This window comes from Dermacentor variabilis, chromosome 2 (genome assembly GCF_050947875.1).
Source record: "Dermacentor variabilis isolate Ectoservices chromosome 2, ASM5094787v1, whole genome shotgun sequence".
NCBI classification, from domain to species: Eukaryota; Metazoa; Arthropoda; class Arachnida; order Ixodida; family Ixodidae; genus Dermacentor; species Dermacentor variabilis.
Window position 1 is genome coordinate 229,049,333 of NC_134569.1, and position 20,683 is coordinate 229,070,015.

Here is a 20,683-nt window from a genome sequence, read left to right on the forward strand (position 1 = left end):
CAGAATCCCACCTGTGATTAAGGTAGCACATGTATGTACGCATTCTAACTTCTGTACTCTGGAGGTAGTGCGAATCTTCACTGGATTCGCCTTTGCGGAAGAGATATGTCCATAAGAATCCGCCGTATCTTTAGAAAGTTCAAATGGATACGTCCGGCGTATCATTAATAAATATTCGCGCGTACGTCCGACGTACCTTTACACACCGAAAAGAAATAGAACAGCGTTTAGACTTTATTGCCGCATTGCTAAGTTTGGGGGCTCCTGCGCGTGCGAGGGGTGACCTTATCACGCGGCTTTAAAACGAAATGGGGGACCTTTGCGCAACTCTACCTCACTTTTGGGGGCATATAGCGTTATTGACTTCGACTTCAGGTCGATGATTGCTCCGTGTTGGTTCAGGAAGTCCATACCGAGAATGACGCCTCGTGAACACAGTTGGAGGAAAACGAAGGTGGCAGGGTAAGTCCTGTCATGAATGGTTATTCTTGCCGTGCGGATTCCAGTCGGCGTAATCAGGTGTCCTCCATCGGTGCAAATTTGAGGGACTTCCCATGCAGTCTTAACCTTCTTCAACTGGGCGGCAATGTGTCCACTCATGACGGAGTAATGAGCCCCTGTGTCCACTAAGGCGGTAACTGCGTGGCCGTCAAGAAGCACATCGAGGTCGGCGGTTCTTTGTCTAGCGTTGCAGTTAGGTCTTGGCGTCGGATAACGGCTGCGTCGTGTTGAACTGAAGCTGGAACGTCGCGTCGTCAAGTCGTCTTTCGTCGGTGTAGTCCTGGCTTCCTTACTTCGTCGGTAAGGCGGCGGGTCATTATTATGTCTTCGTCTCTTCGTCGTCTTCGTCGGTGGCGGAGGATCTTCGTCAGTTCGACGAACAGCAACCGCACCTCCATCGGTTGCTGCTTTTAGTTTTCCGGATATGGGCTCCTAGAGCGGCCCCGGGCTGGGCCGGTGTATGGTCGGCGCTGCGGCGACAGGTAGCGGCCTGGTGACGGCGAACGGGACGGCCGTCCAGGGCTCCACTGAGTAGCGGCGAGGTAATCGGCGGTGTCACGTGGGCGCTAGCCAAGCTGTGGACGCGGCGCGTTGACGGCGAACCCTCTAACAAGTCGCGGTATGGGCATCGGCGGTACACATGGCCGGCTTCTGCGCAGTGATAGCAGAGCGGGCGGTGGTCGGGGGCTCGCCAAATGTCCGTCTTCCTCGCGTAGGTGCGCTGGGCGACGGGTGGGCGTGCTGGCGGCGGCGGCGGCGGACGACGGTATTGCGGCGTTACAGGGCCCTGGCGCAATCGCGGAGGGGGGCCTTGACGGCGTGCGACGGCGGCGTAGGTCATCGCTTCCGGCTGGGGCTGTGGTGATTCTGGTTGCACCTCAGGAACTCCAAGCGATCGGTGCACCTCTTCTTTCACGATGTCCGCGATCGAGGCCACTTGAGGCGGCGACGAAGGCAAGACCTTGCGCAGTGCTTCGCGCACAATGGCCCTGTTGGTCTCGCGCAGATCGTCCGTGGCCAGTGATTGAATTCCTGCATAGTGGGTAGAGCTTGTACGGCGGTTGAATTGCCGGTTCCGCATTTCGAGTGTCTTCTCGATGCTGGTGGCCTCGCGAAGGAACTCTTCTACGGTCTTCGGTGGGCTTCGTATCATTGCGCCGAAAAGTTCTTCCTTCACACCACGCATGAGAAGGCGGACTTTCTTCTCCTCGGGCGTATCCGGGTCGGCGTGGCGGAACAGACGGTTCATTTCTTCCGTGAAGATGGCAACGTTCTCGTTGGGTAGCTGCACTCGGGTGTCCAGCATGGCTTCGGCCTTTTCCTTGCGCACGACGCTCGTAAAGGTGCGCAGGAAGCCGCTACGGAAGAGGTCCCATGTCGTCAAGGTCGACTCCCGGTTCTCAAACCACGTTCTGGCGGCATCTTCTAAGGCAAAGTATACATGCCGCAGCTTGTCGTCGGAGTCCCAGTTGTTAAAAGTCGCGATTCGTTCGTAGGTCTCCAGCCAGAATTCTGGGTCTTCAGTCGCTGCTCCATGGAAGGTCGGTGGGTCCCGAGGTTGTTGTATACGATAACAGAACCCCAATGGCTGGGGCAGCCATTGGGGTTCTTTTGACCACGATCTTCCTTGTCGACTCAGGTAGAAGTCCGTGGTCTGGGGGCAGTCCTTGCAGTCTGCGGCTAGCACGCTGGTCTTGGGCGATGTTGGTTTTGTCCTCGGCCTTCGGGCTTAGATCGCGGCGTTGCGGGGGTGCTCGGTACATGAACGCACTAGCACCTCCACCAGATGTCACGTGGTGGTGATGTTGAAGAACACAGTAGCAATACTGTGAACGACAAAACTAAATTTTATTGGGCGAACCTGTGCCCACAAAACAGGCTACACTTATAGCACAACGATAGCGGCGAACACAGTCTGCGATCGTCGAAAATCTGATCAGCGGGTCAAGCGCGTCGGCTTTTATACAGCAGTCGTCGAATGTTCCAGACTAATCGTTGGGACCCGCGTGCCTTCCACAAAGTTCTACACCATTCACGGCAGGCGATGAAATCAGATAACATAAGGTTCGGCGACAACAGACAGCGAATAGAAGCATCGATAACTTTCCAGAAACTTCGGATACATGCAGGTGCGTCCAGCGCTGTGCGATAACACTTGTTAGGCGGCGAAACGTGGTCGCCCGATAAAGATAAGTACACGCGTCAATATACAAGGACAGTACTACGCTGCTGCACGGTGCTTCCTGTGCGGTAGTTGGTGCACTTGACTGTTTGACCGAAGCAGCACTTGCCACAGATTAGCGAAATGCGCTATAAAAGTGCGAATTCACAAAGGATATTATTGCTGGTACGTGCTCTGTCATTGGCTGGTTGCCTTCGCAAACATTATGTCCAGCTTCAAGATCGGGAGGAATTTGATATTACGAACAATTCTGGCCTAAGAGATTTTTCTGACTGAGGACGTGCTGTGCAGTTTTGTTGTATACAAAACGCGTAGAGCGTCTTTTTTTTTTCTTTTGTTTGCACGCGCTTGTTCATTGAAAGCACACTTGACAGGTGGAGGCATTCGTACGAGTTCTCTAGGGAGAAAAAAGTAAAAAAGAAACAACGTGAACACCATATCTACCGGTCACTTTTTGAAATGGCTGTTGAAGCTGTGGTCATGTGCAACAACATACTTCTTGCGCAGGCATTCTTTTTCAGTTTTGCTGTTTATATAGTGCAAATTAATGCTATCGCTTTTTTATGAGGTTCCTGGTCACAAAGGGTCAGACATAATTTTGTACCAAGAACCTTGCTCAGTAACGATTTCTTCGAGAAGGTGTACCTTCCTCGTTCATTATCTCCCTGTTTTCACATCGCAAGCACTCGGGTTCGATAGGTTGAAGGCAACGTGGTCAACTGCGTCGGGAGTGGCCCGACAAGGCTCTACTAAAACAGGGAGCAGCCGTTGACCAGGTGAATATCCAAAGAACTTCGCTGTCAGATGACTTTGCAGAGTCGAACTCTGAATGTAAGTGTGCGAGCTCTAGATATCTAGATATTTCAGGATGCAAAAAACAGTTCCCTGTGTTTGCTCCGGGTTTGCGAGCTGTTGCTAAGCATACAAGGCGCAGTATCTCAAGTGAGACGATGCGCGAAGGTTGCTTTCGAAGACGTCAAGCTCCTCCGACGCTCGCAGTCACGTAGGGCCACTGCGAATGCCTTGGCCTCGTTCTGCAGTGTCTCACAGGCGAGTACAAATGCAAAAAACGCTCACGAGAGCGGCGTCGGCGATCTCCTCGATGAAGTGCGTGGTGACCACGATGGTGGTGGCCTGCTCGCGCGACAGCACCACGAAGTAGCGCCAGATAGCGTCTCGCAGCACCGGGTCCAGTCCCACCGTGGGTTCGTCCAGGATCAGGAAGGGCGGCGAGTGGATCAGCGCCACGGCCAGGGACACGCGCCGCTTTTGGCCGCCGCTGCGAGCCACGCGTAACTGCCGGTCAGTGTCGGGTCCACAAGTGACCGCCGAGGACGAAAGCGCGCCGCACAGCAGAGCTGACCACTACTGTTGCAGGTGGTCACGACCATCTTTTGCTTCTTTCCCGGCAGTGCGGGCAAAGGTTCTCGCGCCGAACAATTCCCTGGACGCCCACAATTTACAGACGAACCAGGAACGATGCTATGTCCTTGACAAAAAGTTCGGTCTTAAGCCGATGCCTTCTCACCGTTCGACACCTCTGTTAGGTGCCAGTTCACGTAATCATGGCAACGAATTAACGAACGAAAACGGGGGACCCTTTAAAGCAAACCACATTTTGTCCTTTGAGCCACATCGAAATAGATGGTTTTATGTTTAGTATAATCTATTTCTCGTTTTTTAGCAAATATTGTTATATAACTGTTTGAGCATTAACGGACCAAATCTCGCGCATCTGATCACTGTTACAAGCCACAAAGACAAACGCAACCTTTTAGACAGAACCTACCGCACAACAAAGAACCTTGACTAATTTCACATAATCTAGCTGAATTGCTCACATAATACCAACCCACTTAACCTTTGAAGAATTAAAATCTGCGCTTATTAAGTCCACCCGGGTTAAAAGATTCATTCTGTGCGCTTCTGATCTTGTTAAAGACGGTGAACGTAACGATAAAACTGTTGTTTTCGCAATTGTGTCAAAAACTGTATATCTTTATACCCTGTTTTATCCGAATTAGAGTGCCGGTGAGCGTTTATAACCGTCCGTCAAGGAAAAAGGTTACAGTGACATTTCACTGAACGCGAGTCATGCACAAGCGCATGGGTGCTATAGACCGTTGTTTCATGGGCGTCACCGTGGATGGATGGACGGATGGAAGGTGGGAGCGTCCCCTTTTAAACGGGGCGATGGCAGTTGCCACCATGCTCAGCTTTTCGTTTTTGTTAATGTGTTGGAATTTATTAAAATTCGCCATTTTCTTTAAATACGTCTTTCTACACATTCAACCTTATGTCACCTCTCTGCTTTCGAGCCACCAATCCTCCAATCACTTTTTGCTAATTTCCACCACATCTTTTTTTGTATGACTGTTATTATCTCTGAAACCTAGGACCTCAGGAAGCGTGACTGTACCCATATCGACATCGGGATGGATACCATCACATTTTAGTATGAGGTGTTCTATTGTTTCTACAGATTTTCCACACACAGCACATGTGTTTTTTTTCTTCGTTAAATTAATTTTTATAGCTCCGCGTTCTATCCTGACCTTGCTTCAAAGAGAAGGGCACTGCCTCTTGAGTTATCATAAAACGCTTCCTTCCTGATCTGCTGTTTCCAGTCTCGATACAGTTCAACACTATGCTTCTTTTCCATTGAAGTTATCCAATTTTTACCTTCCGCGTTTTTAACCTGTCGTTTAATGCTCTGTCTTTCTCCGTCCTCGTGTCTGGCATACTTACTAGTTATCTTCCTAGTTCTTTTCCGCCATTGTGAGTCAACGCGCTTTCTCTATAGGTATTTAAATACCTTAGCTACCCACCTGTTATCGTCCAGTTTCCTCAGGCGTTTTTCGTATAGGATTTTACTCTGAGCTTCCCGTGCTTCGAACGATGCCCAGCCCATAAACCCCTGTACTGCTACGTTAGTGGTTTTCCCGTGGGCACCTAGTGCTAATTTTCCAACAGCTCTCTAATTCACTTCTAGTCTCGACTGAACTTCTGCCCTTAAGCACAGGACTGCATTCCCGAAATTAAGCCCCGGCACCATTACTCCCTTCCAAATACCTCTCAGTACCCCATACCTGTTGTACCCCCACAATGCCCTATGTTTCATTATCCCGGCATCTCTTCGCCCCTTTGCTATGAAAAATTGTTCTTGCTTTTCCGTGTACCTCTGCCCTTTGTTTATCCCTACCCCGAGATATTTCTATTCGACCACTTGGGGTATTTCATGGCCTTGTATAGTAAGCTCCTTATCAGTTGTATCGTTGAAAAACATCCCACCGGACTTTGTTGCACTAAAACTGAAACCTAGACTGTCTCCTTCGTCTCCACAGTAATTTACCAGAGTTTGCAAATCTTCCTGGCTATCTGCTAACAGTGCAATATCGTCCGCATACATTAAACCCGGTAGTCGTTGCTCACCGGTAGTCGTTGCTCACTCAATATGGCACCATATTGCTACGCAGTGGCGCCATCTATGGGCAGTCGGCATGCCGGCTTGTGCGAGCGCTCCATCTTGCATGGCAGGTATACGCTCGGCGGTAGTTTCTAGCGTTTGTTCTCGCGCTCGTGCGGTCTATTTACTGTGACCCGGCGTCTTCTACGAGGTAAACGGTTCTGTGAGACGTACTGAAGTGGTTTAAGTCGGCATGACTGGACTTTCTACTGGCGTTGAAGCGGACGGAGCACGCAGCGCGATGTGCGCGCGTATGTTTGAGCATATATATATATATATATATATATATATATATATATATATATATATATATATATATATATATATATATATATATATATATATATATACACAATCAGACACGCGGATCAATTGTGTATTTATGAAAGCTCCATTCACTAACGTGACCTTACTGCAGTATTATCCTCCTATAGTTCTAAGTTGCTGTTTAGGAGCAACGAAACATACGCGAAGATGGTAACAGCGTGGGTATACCGTTCTGCTACGATAGGGGCTGTGCTGTTATACTTTGACAAGCGTTCAAACTGTTAACTGCCGATTACATTGTGTGACTACTTGGTTCGGTGGATGAGGTTTCCTCCCGTGAATAAAATAGTTTTGGTTAGTAATAACAGCACACCTTAAAGTGTGAATTATACTTCTCCAGCAAAGCGACTGTTCACGAACTGCGCGAGTATCCTAAGCAGTGGTAGGTGCTGGATTACAGATATCATTGTTCTTTATAGCGCATGGTCCAAGCATGCGGCATCAACGTTGATAGATCTATAAACGTTGTGTGGCGTGACTATGCGAGAGCGTACTACGGCGTTAGCTCGTTTTCTCTTTCTTTTTCGAGAAAGAGAATAATAACCGATTTTTTGTTGTTTTTCTTTTTCGGTTGTGTGCGTTCCGTTTTCGACGACGCACTCACACGTATTACGGAAATATCGTCCTCAAAAAAAGTCATCGTGTTCTTTCTATGCGATCCATCTCGGATATTATGGCTTTACAGGGCAAAGAGGGAATGCCGAAGCACATAGCTTATATATGCATCATGCTGGTTCACCAACCGCAGTGATCGCTGTGTTGAGCAGCGCCATCGGCCTCATGCAGGAGGCTAGCGTAGACATGTAGTGATTTCGAGCCTACTAGACTTGAAACGCGTGAGAACGATGCCGGTGTATCACAAATATTTGATAGCGCCAGCTGCTTAGACGTTTCGTGGTTGCCTTGGGTTGGCCGTACACGAGCATGCGCTCTTATGTTTTATTCCCTACGCCAAGCGATCAGATAGTGAGCAGATTTACCATTTCATGCTGGTAATACAGAGACGCCGGTTCTCTTCGTTGAAATAAAACCGATATAAGCAAAATAGCTTACAGTACATACACACACCTAGGCTGATAATGCACGTCGCATGTTTGCGCCCCCGATATACTTCCGCATATTGTAGTTACCGATGCACCGAAAGGCTTCCCTGACGATCTTACATGAACGGACATTGCGTAAATTGCGGAGAGACTGAACCACCGGTAACTGCACGACTATGCGAGGAAAGTAACGTAGAGCGATACGAAGGTGCGTGAGAAAGTATACACGTCTGTGTGCAGAGTGGCGATAGTATTTAATTCGCGCGCATGAATATTGACGGCCGAAATTTGAGGAGATTATTGATTTTGGTGCATTATGAGCCCGTTGATTTAGCAAGGGCAGTATGACCTCGCATGCAAGTAAATGGCGGGGCAGAAGCGCATTAACTCGCTGACAAATATCCGCATTGCGTTATGTCCGATAAAAAATCAAGAATTTCAGCAGCGAATTCTACTTTTACACTTTCCTGTGCGTTGTTAACTGCGCTTTAGAATATGTCCAAAAAGTCATTTCCAACTCTGCATATCCTAATCGTATTTTGTGCATTGCATGTGTAAAAAAAAATGTATTCCTGAGTGCCCGCATTACTCTGCTTTTAAAAACAAATACTGCATAGCCACTGCTACTGGCCATCAAATAATAAAGTATAATACAATACATCAAAGTAGACTACATACACCTGCGAGCTCGTTCCTTCCAAGTTTCCCTTACACTGGATGATGTTTCAGTAATCGGCGATGCCATTTTATTTATGAAAAACACACACCTGCAAATTAACATAAGAAAAACGCCAGAAGCAATACACGGATCGCCAGCAAAACACAGTGCAGTAATAGCTGGGCCAATGCTCGTGCATTTCATATAAGGTCACTCTAATTCTTAAGGGGCTTTAGCGGTGCACGGAGGCGAAAAGGCATAAACACAACAATGCGCGTCATGATTGAAGCTTACGGGGCGACGTCGCACGGTTCACGAAAAGAGTCAACCGCATTCACACATGCGCACACACTACGCTCGATGTTGGTGTGCCGCAATATTAGACCGCCCTGGAAGCCCGAACACGGTCGAGGAGACTCGCCGACACGATCCATACCGCCGCTTAATTTAGAATGTCACGACAGTTGCTCTGACTCGTAGCACTGAACCACAAAACACAACAGTCGTTCGTGTAATCGCTACACGAAAGACACACTCAGCGGCAAGAAGATTGTTGGAGCACTCGTTTCCACATACAAAGGATGTTGTTTAGTTGCCGTGAGGGTCGCACGTTTCAGCGACGTTATGTCGAAAGTTTTTCGGTCCAAGCGACTGTCAGCCTTCCATTTTACACGAATTTCTCGTTCAATGTAACCACCATGTCTACGCAGCACGCTTGCAAGCAAAAGAATTAACAGAGCAAACGGATTAAGCACTAGCAATCAACAAGGCTCGCGCGGTGACTGAACGCAAACGAACGAAATGTAAACATGCGGAATCGAGGCGATCAAGCCCTCATTCCACTTTCTTGAGCGTTTTTCTTTCAGCGCTCATTTGAAATTAAAGGACTAGATTTAGCAGTTCTGGCCCTTTTTTCGTGTTTCATTACAGTCGGGCTCCAGTAGGTTTTATTTCCGCGCGTGTGCAGATATTTTTCGCCTCACGAATGCCGCGGCGCCGCGGTTTATCGTGGCCGCCGTCTGCTACAGCACGGCCGGACTCGACTCTCTCCTCCGCACTCCCTACGGCCTTCGCAACGCGACAGGAGTAACGGGAGTACACGGAATATTTTCTTGACGAGTAGCTCGGTGGCTCGCCGCACGAGGTCGCTACCACCTCACCGTGTCCGCGGCGCGAAGGCACGCGTGGTGGTTCCATCAGTGGCGTAGCAACAGGGGGGGCCGGGGGGCCGGGGGCCCCGGGTGCAAGGGGCCAGTGGGGGCGGGGGGGGGGGGGTGTCATATACGTCTGAAGGCACCCCTCTTTCCGGCGGCTACACCCGGTAGGGGGGGGGGGGGAGGGGCGTGACAGAAGACCTACGGGCCCCGAGTGCCAGACGACTTAGCTACGCCACTGGGTTCCATACATCATTTTCTATAGTAGCTCCTGCCCCGATTAGTGACTTTCTTCTGCATACAGCGTTCGTCAGACTTGTCGGCTGATGCCCACGATATGAGTGTTGGCTTCCTCCCTGCAACCCTGGTCTGATTTTGTTGGCGCAGTTACCTCACCACTTCTGTGCTTGACGGCGGCGTCTGAAGCTGCGTTGCCTACGCCGCCGATCCCTCACGTGCTTCCTATTATGTGTCAGATTTTTCAGCTGAATTTGTTAGCTTTCTCCGTGAGATCCTTGTAAGCGTGAAAGCGTTTTCTTCCTACTGCCTCAAACGCTATCACTGTAGCCATGGTGTACTGTTGCGTGCCATTTTGCAAATATCAGCAGGGACCGGAAGACGCCCGGCGTTTCCTTTCGTGAATTTCCTAGCGATGAGGAACTGTGCTCTAAGTGTCGAAAAAAAAAAACATTTCCCTTTAAAATATCGTCATTAACGACAAGTCCGCATCAACCGTAGTGTGTAGCAAACACTTCAATGAAAGCGATTATGTTCCCGGATGCCGAATACGGAAGTTCCTTGCGGGAGCTGTACCGACCATTTTCGAACTCCATTTGTTCTACATGGTGCCAGCTACAAAGAGACTGCGTAAGGACATTGCATGTTGTGACCCCCGAGCTACTGGAAATTCATCAAAGCGAAAAGCACAGTCACCGTTGCCTGCTCGTGAAGATTTTGGAGCCCGGGACGAGGCAACCGAGGAGAGACGAAGTGCTTCAACACAAACAACAATAACGGGCTCAGGTTGCCTACAAAGAAGGGGATCCTTTGCTCACCCTATTGCACGAGCAGGAAGAAAGTGGACTGCACTATCCAAATCGCATGTTCTTGGCGCTTTTGGGCAAAATTGCGACTTTCTTCGAAACGGGGGCGAAGCACCTTCCGCGAACGAAAGTGCACGAAGTGCTGCAACTTCTGGTTACTCCATACCTTGAACAATCGCCCATCTTTAAGTGCCCAGAAGATGTCGGCATTGGTCACACGAGGCGCACAGCTGGCGTGATTGCTGACAAGTTTGTCCGACTACTTCTAGTAAATTACACAATGATATCATAACGGAAAAAATGAGAAACCAATTGCTTACGTACATAAGCCATCAAGAAAATATTTTATCCTTTAATGTACATGATGTGAAGGTTGTTGGCACCAAATGTACATATACAAGAGTGCACTGTATTGATCAGTAAATAAATACTTTGTACATGTAAAATTTTTATTTTAGTTGTAGCCTCGCAGTATCCGTACCTCTCTTATAATTGAAGTTCTCGTACTGAATTAATCATTTGCCCTAAGTAATGACATGTATATTCATTAGTTGTGGGTGTTGGCTCAACCTTCTCCTGTAATCTTTCCAGCGTCGTCTGCTACAGGCTCACGGCTTCAATCAGAAGCCGTAAGCCGTTTCATTCACATATCAAGCTATGACGTTGACTATTGGCACTGAAAATAATGAGTAAGCCTAAACACTCGAGATAAGTTGCGTCCGGCAGCCGACGTTATGCAGATGTTACTCGTATGCTGCCTGCCGGAGCGCATCTGTGAATGCGCTATGTGAAGGCGGCAAAGGCTAGAGTCAGTAGAAGAAATTTCAGAGTACCGCAAAGGTCGGGATTTGACTGGCAACACTGAGCGGCCACCGCCATATACCTTCCAAGCTGACTGCGTCGCGGGAAGGCCGCCGTGTTGGAAGAGCTTTATATTCGGTGACACATCGGATTGAGTATTTACTGAAGTACAACTACTTTGTGCCCGAAGATAATGGTTGCTAAGAACGAAAATAAAATGGTATTTTGTGCGAGGTAATGCCGCAGGTGGTTGCTTTGCACGCCTATCGTGTTTACTGCTGGAACTGTGCTACGATTGTGGGCAGCAGCTTAGCGCTGCTATCGGGAGCTTATGCACGCGTTTTTTTTTTTCCTTCCGCGTAGCGGGCTATGAAGGAAACATTTCGTCACTTCGAGCCGGAATGAGGGTCTGCTTGTGCTTTTGGGCATGAACATCGTGGACCGCCCCATCGGCTTCTATTGAATGTTTCCAAGTAGGACGAAACTAACACCTGACGGTGTCACAGGCACGTACGTTCATTGTGTAATTTCACAAGCTAAATCGGATACATTTAATTCAGTTTGTAAACAGATATCGCACGTTCTCGATTCAGCCGGGCGACTTCGTCCGCCGTATACGCACGACACACTGCGACTTCCGTGTGCGCACCGGTGTTTGGCCGTGATCGCGTAAGACGATCTGTGCACATCAGGCGTAAAAACCAACTTCGATGACCATTTTGCGCACTAAATACTGCGGAAGGCCAATATGAGACATTTGCGTGTGATTACAGCTACGTATATGTACTTCTGTACATTGATAATGAGCGAGAGTTTGCTACATTGCGACTTATGAACGCGGCTGTCTAGTGCGTGCCGCCCCCCCCCCCCTATGGGCGGCTACTCTTCTCAACTTATTTATGACTGTTTTATTAGACTGCCAAGATTTGCTGCCTGTGTAAAAAAAAGCAGGAACTCCCGCTGGTGACGCAGTACTTTTTTTTCTAAGTTACATAGGTGGGATGTATAAAATTCTGGTGCTTTTAGAGCGCTTTATGTAACATGCATAGTGACAGCGTGAAACTAAAGCTACAGGGTGTTCTGTTGTTTTATATTTCTTGTTATGCATCAAGCACAACATTATTTGGGTATGCACCGTAGCATTTCAACATAAAACACAAAATGTAGGCTGACTTCAGTTCATTGCATGTGCTCGGCTTACAAGTTGTGTTGTGTTACAAGCATGTGTTGTGAATATCGCCTGGCTATTGGTTTCAAGCTCGAAATGCGTATGTATAAATGAGCAAAGGATAAGTGGAAAAAAGGAAGCATCATGGGCCTCGTATTGACCATGTTTTTATTGACTGCGATCGTTACGGTCTGCGAAAGACAAGTGCCATATGGGTCGAGCGACTGGAGGCGAGAGCGCGCTCACGTGCGCGGAGAAATCATGCGAGTACCTGGTGCACGTGAGGACGCGGAATTCTCGCGCGACAAGTGTGCATTCGCGTGCCACGAGCAGGGAATAACCGCGTGTGTTGAGCAACAAACGTGTACACGTATACCCGCGTCAAGCGTGCAAGACGCGAACGATCCCCGCATTGAACTCCTATTTTCGTAGCATCGCTAACACCGCGTGCACTTCGCTTAAATATCTTCTCAAACAGTGCCGAAAAGCACGAGCAAGGTGTACTGATACCTCGCACACGCGCGTGTTTTTTGTAGGCTTGAAGTTCTCCCGGCCGATTCTGTGTAACCACGCAGAACGAGGCTCTCAGTCATTTTGCCTGGTCGGAATCTAGGGGAAAGTCTTTCCAGACTAATGCTTGGCTGGTGCATCCGAAGGCGCAGCAGCCAGGCATGATTTCCTTGCAGTCAAACGCGAGCGCGACAACTGGAACATAAAAAAACGTAGGGAACCTGCGCTGCCTGCGCTATAACTCAGCCGGCGCGCCCGGCGCTTGGAAGGTATATGGCACCCCAAAGTCACGTGGTACGGTTGGGCCAATGAACACGTCGGCAGCGCGGGGAAAACGAATGCGGTACTCTGAAATTTTATCCAGTGATTCTAGCAAAGGCGAGCTGACAGCGCCACCACATAGCTGCGGCGGCAGGCGGCAGCACTTATTTCAAAGGCCGTAAGGGAGCGCGGAGGAGCGAGTGAGTCTAGAGTTACTGTAGTTATTGTTACAGTAACTCTAAGTGAGTCGAGTCCTGCCGTGGCTACAGGAACTTCCTAGGTGACGCGTGCGGCAGATGTCGCAGATGTGCTTGCTGCGGTAAAGCTAGAGAAACGACGGAGCATGTTTTATTAGAACGTGAAGACGTTTACCCAGCGGTCGATTTAGGCACCACTGGCCTCCTTGAAGCCCTTGGGTTCAGCGGGAGCAGTGGTAAAGCAAACATGTCCGCAACAGACATTAGTAAGAGGCGATTGGAGGATTGGTGGAAGAAAAGTAGGGAGACTACAAAAGACGGAGACGTACAAAAGCACAGTTCGCAATAGCGGATCAGAAAATTTGGGCGCGGTAGTTTATAGGTTTTTTTTTTATTGTGTAACCTAGGTAGGACATTAGGCAGTATGGACGACCGCACGCCAAGTTTCATCCTAGACGCCAGCGCTCGTTTCTCCCCTGGCGGAACGATTTCATCTCCAACGGGTGTAGGTTTCCGCCGCCGCTTCCCCTAGCGGTCGTGCCCGCGTTCAGTTCGCGCTGCGCGCGACACGTCTCTTGTTTGCGACGGCGCCTCTTCGGATGACCGGAAATTATTATTGCGTTGTTTACTGTCACGACAGCAATGTAAACACGAAAGGGTTGATGCCACCAGTGAAATTCTGCCGATTCACAAGAAAATGGTACGAAAAAAGCAGACGACAGACATGGATTACTGCGGTGCGCCGAGTTAAGTAAACAACTGGCAAACGAAGCGAGCGCGTTCATTAATCACTCCTGAGTGTATGACGGTTTTTATATGTAACCCACATGAATTTAATAATTACTCGGTACATAATTCTTTTATTCATATAAAAACTTTGAGTTGTTCGACGAGCGCTTGTCCTGTCTTCTTTCTCGTGTTTCGTTTGTGTGTGCGCTGCCAAAAAATGGAAACCACTTCTGTTGTATGCGCTAGCAGTGGCCGAAGTTCACGCGTGCCGAGAAATTGAATACATGCACGATGCATTGAACATGACCGGAGTTCATTCCCGCTTCACCACTGCATCGCTCGATCGACTTACTGGACGATACACGCCCGCGTCTTGGTCGCGGCGGCATTCCTGAAGCAGGAATGATTACTAATACTTTCAACTTCCGTCTCTTGGGCACTGTTAAAAAATGGCCAAGCTGTCTACATTGCTGCCTCTATTCCATATTGTAGGGGACATACTAGTTAAAGTTGTGTGCGCATGTCGTACTTGTGCTATGCAGCGATATATTTTTTATTTCCGCACAGTGTCGATGGAAGTCCGTTGTCGCCATCAGAGACAACACGGATTTGTAGCAAACATTGTGAGACACTGCAAAAATGACTTTAGCTCGTGTGTGCCGCATCGTATGTGCTGACGATTTTTCCAGCGGCACATACGATGTCGTTTACAATTACCTGCTCAGCGTCACTTACACGGTTAAACAGACGCTGCCCTTTCGCAGCCATAAAAATAATTGTCAATCGTACCGATCTTCTTAAAGGCAAATAGAAGCGTGTACAGTCTGTTTCACACTTAGGGGAAAACTCGGAACGTATTACATCGCGATGCGGCAAGCAATGGAGTCGTGCGGTGGCAGCAGCTCGAGCAGGCGCAGACGCTCGAGGGGCGGAGTCGTGATCTGCGTCGTCTGCTACGGCGGCGCGCGCTGGCCGCATTGTCGGGAAGCGGGCTACTGTCAGGGGCAGTGCACCGATTTCATCGGTACTGCGGGAGCTGAGCTTATATTCTTTACTAAACGTTGTGCGAAGCCAAACTCCGAGCCTTCATTGGCGATAATGGAGTTCCACAAACTTCTTTTGACAGCATGCTTCGTTTGTTCTTTCGAAAGGCCGGGGTACTGAGCGCGTGCACGTATATTTCTTCACTCTGTGTGCTACCGTAATAAGCAGTGACAAGACGCACCAAGATGTGCGCGCAACGTGCTCAGTCTTTGTTTGACTCGAAAGCAAAACAAAGCCCTCAACAATGATAACTATGGGGGTCGAACACGATGAAACAAATGGATACGATTAAAGGAACGTTTTAGGTTAAGACAATGAGCCGGAAGTGATTTTTCTCGACAATCATTCACTATACCAGGCAGACCCTGCCCGCCGGCGGTGAATCGGACACGTCACGCTCGGAACCATAGTTAGTATCTCGTCATGTTCCCAGCGGCAGCGATGACAGCGCTCATCCTGGAAGGCAGTGAAGTGTAGAATGACTTGATCAGGGATGTCTTCATTCGCAACACGTCTCAGTCGCTGACAATGGTGGATCGAAGCCTATCCTCGGCGGCGACTGATAGAGGGGATGTTGCGCCAATGATACTTTCAACGAGCCCCAGACATTTTAAATGATGTTGGCGCGCGGGGATTCAGGCGGCCACTACAAGAGAGTGACTGCGCGTTCTTCCGGCAGTTCTTGCACAACAGGAGCAGTGTGGATCGGCGACCTATCGCGTTAGAATATACAGTCGCCTTCCATAAACGGGCCGTCAAGAGTGTATGGAATCAGTACGTCGTCTATGACTGCCCTGCACCTTTCAGCGATGAACTTATCTTCGAGGCGTATCAGTGGGCGTCGCACAACGCTTAGTAAAGAATACCGGCTCATTTCACGCAGTAACCATGAGATCGGCGCCCTGCAACTGACAGTAGAACGCTTCCCGACAATGCGGCCAGCGCGCGCCGCCGTAGCAGACGACGCCGTTCAAGACCCCGCCCCTCGAGCAGCTGCGCGAGCTGCTGCCGCCGCCTGACTCAAGCGCTCGCCGCATCGCGATGCAACGCGCTCCGAGTTCACTAAATGTGAAACAGACTGTAAATCGCCCTTCGAATGAAATGTCCACGCGCACCCACGTAGGCACACACCGCGCGCGGCACGAAACGTGCCCAAACACGCGCAGTGCAGGAGGCAGTCAAGGCGGTGCGAACGAGAGATGGGAGAGGGGTACCACCCGCTATTAGAATTTTGCTTCGCATGCGGCGCTCTCAACGCCGGCGCAGCAGCGCCGCTCTCGGTGCCGTTCTTGTCCATAGTAGCAAGAGCTTGGTGGCGCAACCTACCGCCCCGTTCCAAAGGGGACGCTCATAACATCCATCCATCCAGCAGAACGTTGCCCTCGCTCCAGCACTGAGGCCATTGAGCGTTGCGTTGGAGGTAGGTCGACTCCGCTGCGTCGTTGATGCAGCCGCACGCACCCCACGTCGCGGCTGCAGATTCTGACACCGACGGAGCCGCGTGTGCAGCGTCAGCGGGACCAAGGAGGTATCTGCCTTCTTACCGTAGGCACGAAAAAAACATTAGCAGACAGCGGAGAATGGACGAAGCTCTTTCCCCACTCCGGCCAGATTTAAGACGGTTAAATTTGCCGCACAAATTGCTCGACGTCTTTATTTTCGTCCCTGTTTTGAGAGGGATGCCTAAACGTATTGTCAACTGTTATGGCATAATATGATATCAGTACGAAGCCAAATGCAATATTCTAGCCAAAAACAGCGAGCCCTTATTTTAAATTTGGCCTAGCAGTTATAATAACTGAGTAAAAGCAGTTGAGCTGCGAGCAGACTGCAGCTGTCGCGGTCCTTTTTGACAGAGAATGATCGCGAACAGGAAGAGGTACTCAGTTATTGCTGGCCAAATTGCCAATAACTGCAGGCCAAACTGCAGGTTATTGCAGGCCAAATTGAAAATAAACGCTCATGGTTCTGGGCTAGAATATTATCTTTGGCTTCGTACTGCTATCATATTATGCCATAAAATTTGACAATACGTTTAGAGATGAAGTATAGGCAAGCACTCTGGCTTCACCTCTGCTGGTAAGAAACTGTGAGCGCTGCCACTCCAGTAATTTTGTTTTAAGCCTCCTCGAGCGGAACAGCACGACAACGCCGTGAATGCTCCTCGAGCACCCGTTGAATGATTTTCGCAATAAATCCGCTTTGAAACAGCTTGAGGGTCCACATTTAAAACAATAACGAAGGAAACAATAACGATATAATGACCATAAATACGGCCTATAGTTGTTGGCGCAATCATAGGTGGAGAGTTTTCATTTGTTTTGGGGGGGGGACCAGCTTTCCCAACTCTCTCTCTCTCTCTCTCTCTCTCTCTCTCTCTACATATATATATATATATATATATATATATATATATATATATATATATATATATATATATATATATATATTGTCGCAGCCTAAGTAGGAGACGGGAAAGTCGGTGTCGAGGACGCGTAAAAACACTTTCAGGAGAGCACGTTGTTGGGCGAGTCGGTCGTACATACTTAAAGAAGGGAATTGCGCTAAAAAAAGACTCGGACGAGTAAGAACATGGACGGGCGTGGTTTGCGCCCGTCCATGTTCTTACTCGTCCGTGTCTTTTTTTAGCGCAATTCCCTTCTTTAAGTAAAATCAATTTATCAGCGCAGTCAACGCTACGTCGTTGTCGTCTCTGTTTTTCTACTCGCGCGCTACTTCAGCGTCGTTTTCATCGCCTGGAACATACCCGCGGCGAGCATATAGTAATGCCGGCCTTGGCGCAGTGCTTGTACAGCGGCAGAACGGCACCGAAAGAGTGATTGCTTACGCCAGCAGGACGCTATCAAGGACGGAGGCTAACTATTTCACTTAAGAAAAAGAATGCCTCACACTATAGTCGGATACAACTTTAGAAAAAAAGGGGGCGTATACTCCAACGAGGCGGAGGCACACGAGCATCCACCAATGGGCGTGCACTCTGGACTAACGTCGTGAGCCGGACGGCCGGTGACTCCGCCGACGGAGAAGATGGCCGCCCGCGCTTCGAACTGGGCGAAGTCGCGTCAGCTGTGTGCTTCAGCCCCTCGAACTGTTTGTGATGGTCTATGATGCCGGAAAAAATATTACTGCGGGCTTACGATGCGGCATTTTTGCAGCGTGCGTTTATTCTGAGCCGTGATCCGGTGAAGGAACATTGCAGCGAGCATCGCTGGCGCTGCGCTACGCTTTGCCTGAAAACAGTATCCCGCGGCGACCGCTACGAACACACATCCTGCGTGTTTGTTCCATGTTGTCTTATTTCGCTCCCGAGTGAAGTTACGAGGAGAAAAGTATTCCAAAGACTGGTGCCTACTGTTAGCGGCGGGTGTGTTCGTGTACTGTGTCGCTGTGTTTTTCGTCGGACGAGGTGAGGTGATGGAGCAGAACCATTCTCAGGAGAAATCAGAAAAATGTGCGCACATGAAACAAACCCACCAGTGTCTCAACAGAAAATATTTGCAGAAGAAGCTTTCAACGCAAAGATTTGTCGCCGTCAAGTCAGCGTGAACGGTCATTGTCAGCAGTGAGATAGCCGAGCCTCTAGCCACAATGTTCGAGCGTTGTGTAGCACCGTCGATTGATTGCTGTCCACCAGTGCTCACCACACACGCAAGCTGTAGAATGCGTGCTGTGAAATTGTGAAAACACAAAACCAAAAAATATTAATTTTATGCTATTTAAAACCAAGAGTATTTATTTAAAACGGTGAATGAAGCATTTTAGTACCTTCCTGCCTCGACCGTATTCTCGCCCCAGGTTTGTAATGGTTGCGATAAATGCATTGTTTTATATAGGTACTTTTTCAATAGCAACTGATTCATTTTAAGCTTGAAAAACGATTAGTAGATACGCCGTGTACATGTAAACAAGCGCAAAAGCCATGCAGAGCTGCTCATTCGGCTTTTGTCACTTGCAATTGTTGCGTTTCGCCTGCGACACGTGGTTTTGCCGGCGCGACTGCGGCGGGGCGGCGGACATTTTGGCCCGATCGTCGTCGCCGCAACACTCATCGCCAGGTGTTTCCAGGCGCGACTGCGGCGATGCGACCGCCTAGGGATCATCCTCGCATTCCAGTCATTGTGCCCGAAACAGGCGATGCCAAAGCAGGGATCTCATTCCAGTTATTGGGCCCGAAACAGGCGATGCCAAAGCAGGGATCTCGTTCCAGTCATTGTGCCCGAAACAGGCGATGCCAAAGCAGGGATCTCATTCCAGTTATTGGGCCCGAAACAGGCGATGCCAAAGCAGGGATCTCGTTCCAGTCATTATGCCCGAAACAGGCGATGCCAAAGCAGGGACCATCTTCTCATTACAGTCATTGTGTCCGACCGGCAGCGCCACGACAGGGTGCTACGAGATCGTGCTCGACATGGTGCTACGGCATCGCTACGACAGTGTGCGTCACCATTAGCCCATTGTACATTCACGTGCTCGTCTTTTGAGGGGTTCCTTCTTGCCCTCAACTGCGAGAGTATAAAAACAGCTGCCCCCGGACGCCAAAAGGAGGGCTCCGATTTCTTCTGCTGAGTAAAGTGCTCTCCCGTCTCTCTACTTCGGTCAACCTGACCGCCAACTCTTTGCGATGTTAAAATAAACAAGTTGTTTTGTTGTTACCAGTCGACTCATGCTTTGCCGGGACCTTCGGATGCTTCCAGTTGTACCCCAGGCCGCCAGGCCAACGCTACCCTTGGGGCTTGCGACCCAGGTACAACCACGGGCGTCAGCGCCGAGTTCCCAACAGATCGTACCAGCAGTCGGATCCAAACACAATGCAGCTAAAGAGCAGACGACGGGCAGCGTTGTAGAAGGCACGGTGTTATTTTTCTGTCGCTATCTGGCATGTGCTGTAGCACATGAAAGCTCTACTAAACCAGTCATCAAAATACAAAAGTCTTTCTTTATATCGAGAATTACGCGTTTCAGGAGCACGATTTTTCGAGCGGGACTATTTTAGTCGCGGAGACCATCGGCTGTCGCGCTTCGGTCATCTGGGCGGGGCTTCCCCTTTTTTTCTAAAGTTGTATCCGACTATAGTATGGGCCCTCCTGAAATTTCGGCCATATTTGTACGGTCGGAGTTTCACCGTTGTCAGTGATCATCATGCACTTTGCTGGCTGACTAATTTAAAAGATCCAGCTGGTCGGCTTGCGCGCCGGAGTCTTCGGCTCCAAGAGTTCGACTTCACGGTTGTGTACAAATCGGAGAAACGACACGCCGACGCCGACTGCCTATCTCGGTCTCCTGTTGAGACTGCAGTGCACGACGATGATGACGCGGCTTTCCTAGGCGTGCTAGATACTGTCGCCGTTTAACGCCACCAACCCGAGGACGCAGAACTGGTTCCTCTTTTCAATTACTTAGAGGGGAAAACAAGCAGCGTGCCGAGGCTATTCGCGAGAGGGCTGCCTTCGTTTTTCTTGCGCCACGACGTTCTCTATAAAAAGAACTTTTGACCTAGTGGCAGCAGCTACTTACTCGTCATTCCCGCATCTCTTCGCGACGAAGTCCTACATGCCTGTCACAACGAGCCGACCGCTGG

The 20,683-nt window shown here is 49.4% G+C and overlaps 1 protein-coding gene across 1 annotated transcript in view; it reads right to left on the bottom strand.

Moving 5' to 3' along the window:
• Positions 1-20,683, bottom strand: part of LOC142570716 (ABC transporter G family member 23-like) — an 80,722-nt gene that overhangs the window by 44,677 nt on the left and 15,362 nt on the right. Inside the window, exon 4 of the mRNA XM_075679061.1 lies at positions 3,761-3,962. Within this exon, the coding sequence (XP_075535176.1) occupies positions 3,761-3,962 (202 nt within the window). The remainder of the gene's footprint in view (positions 1-3,760; positions 3,963-20,683) is intronic.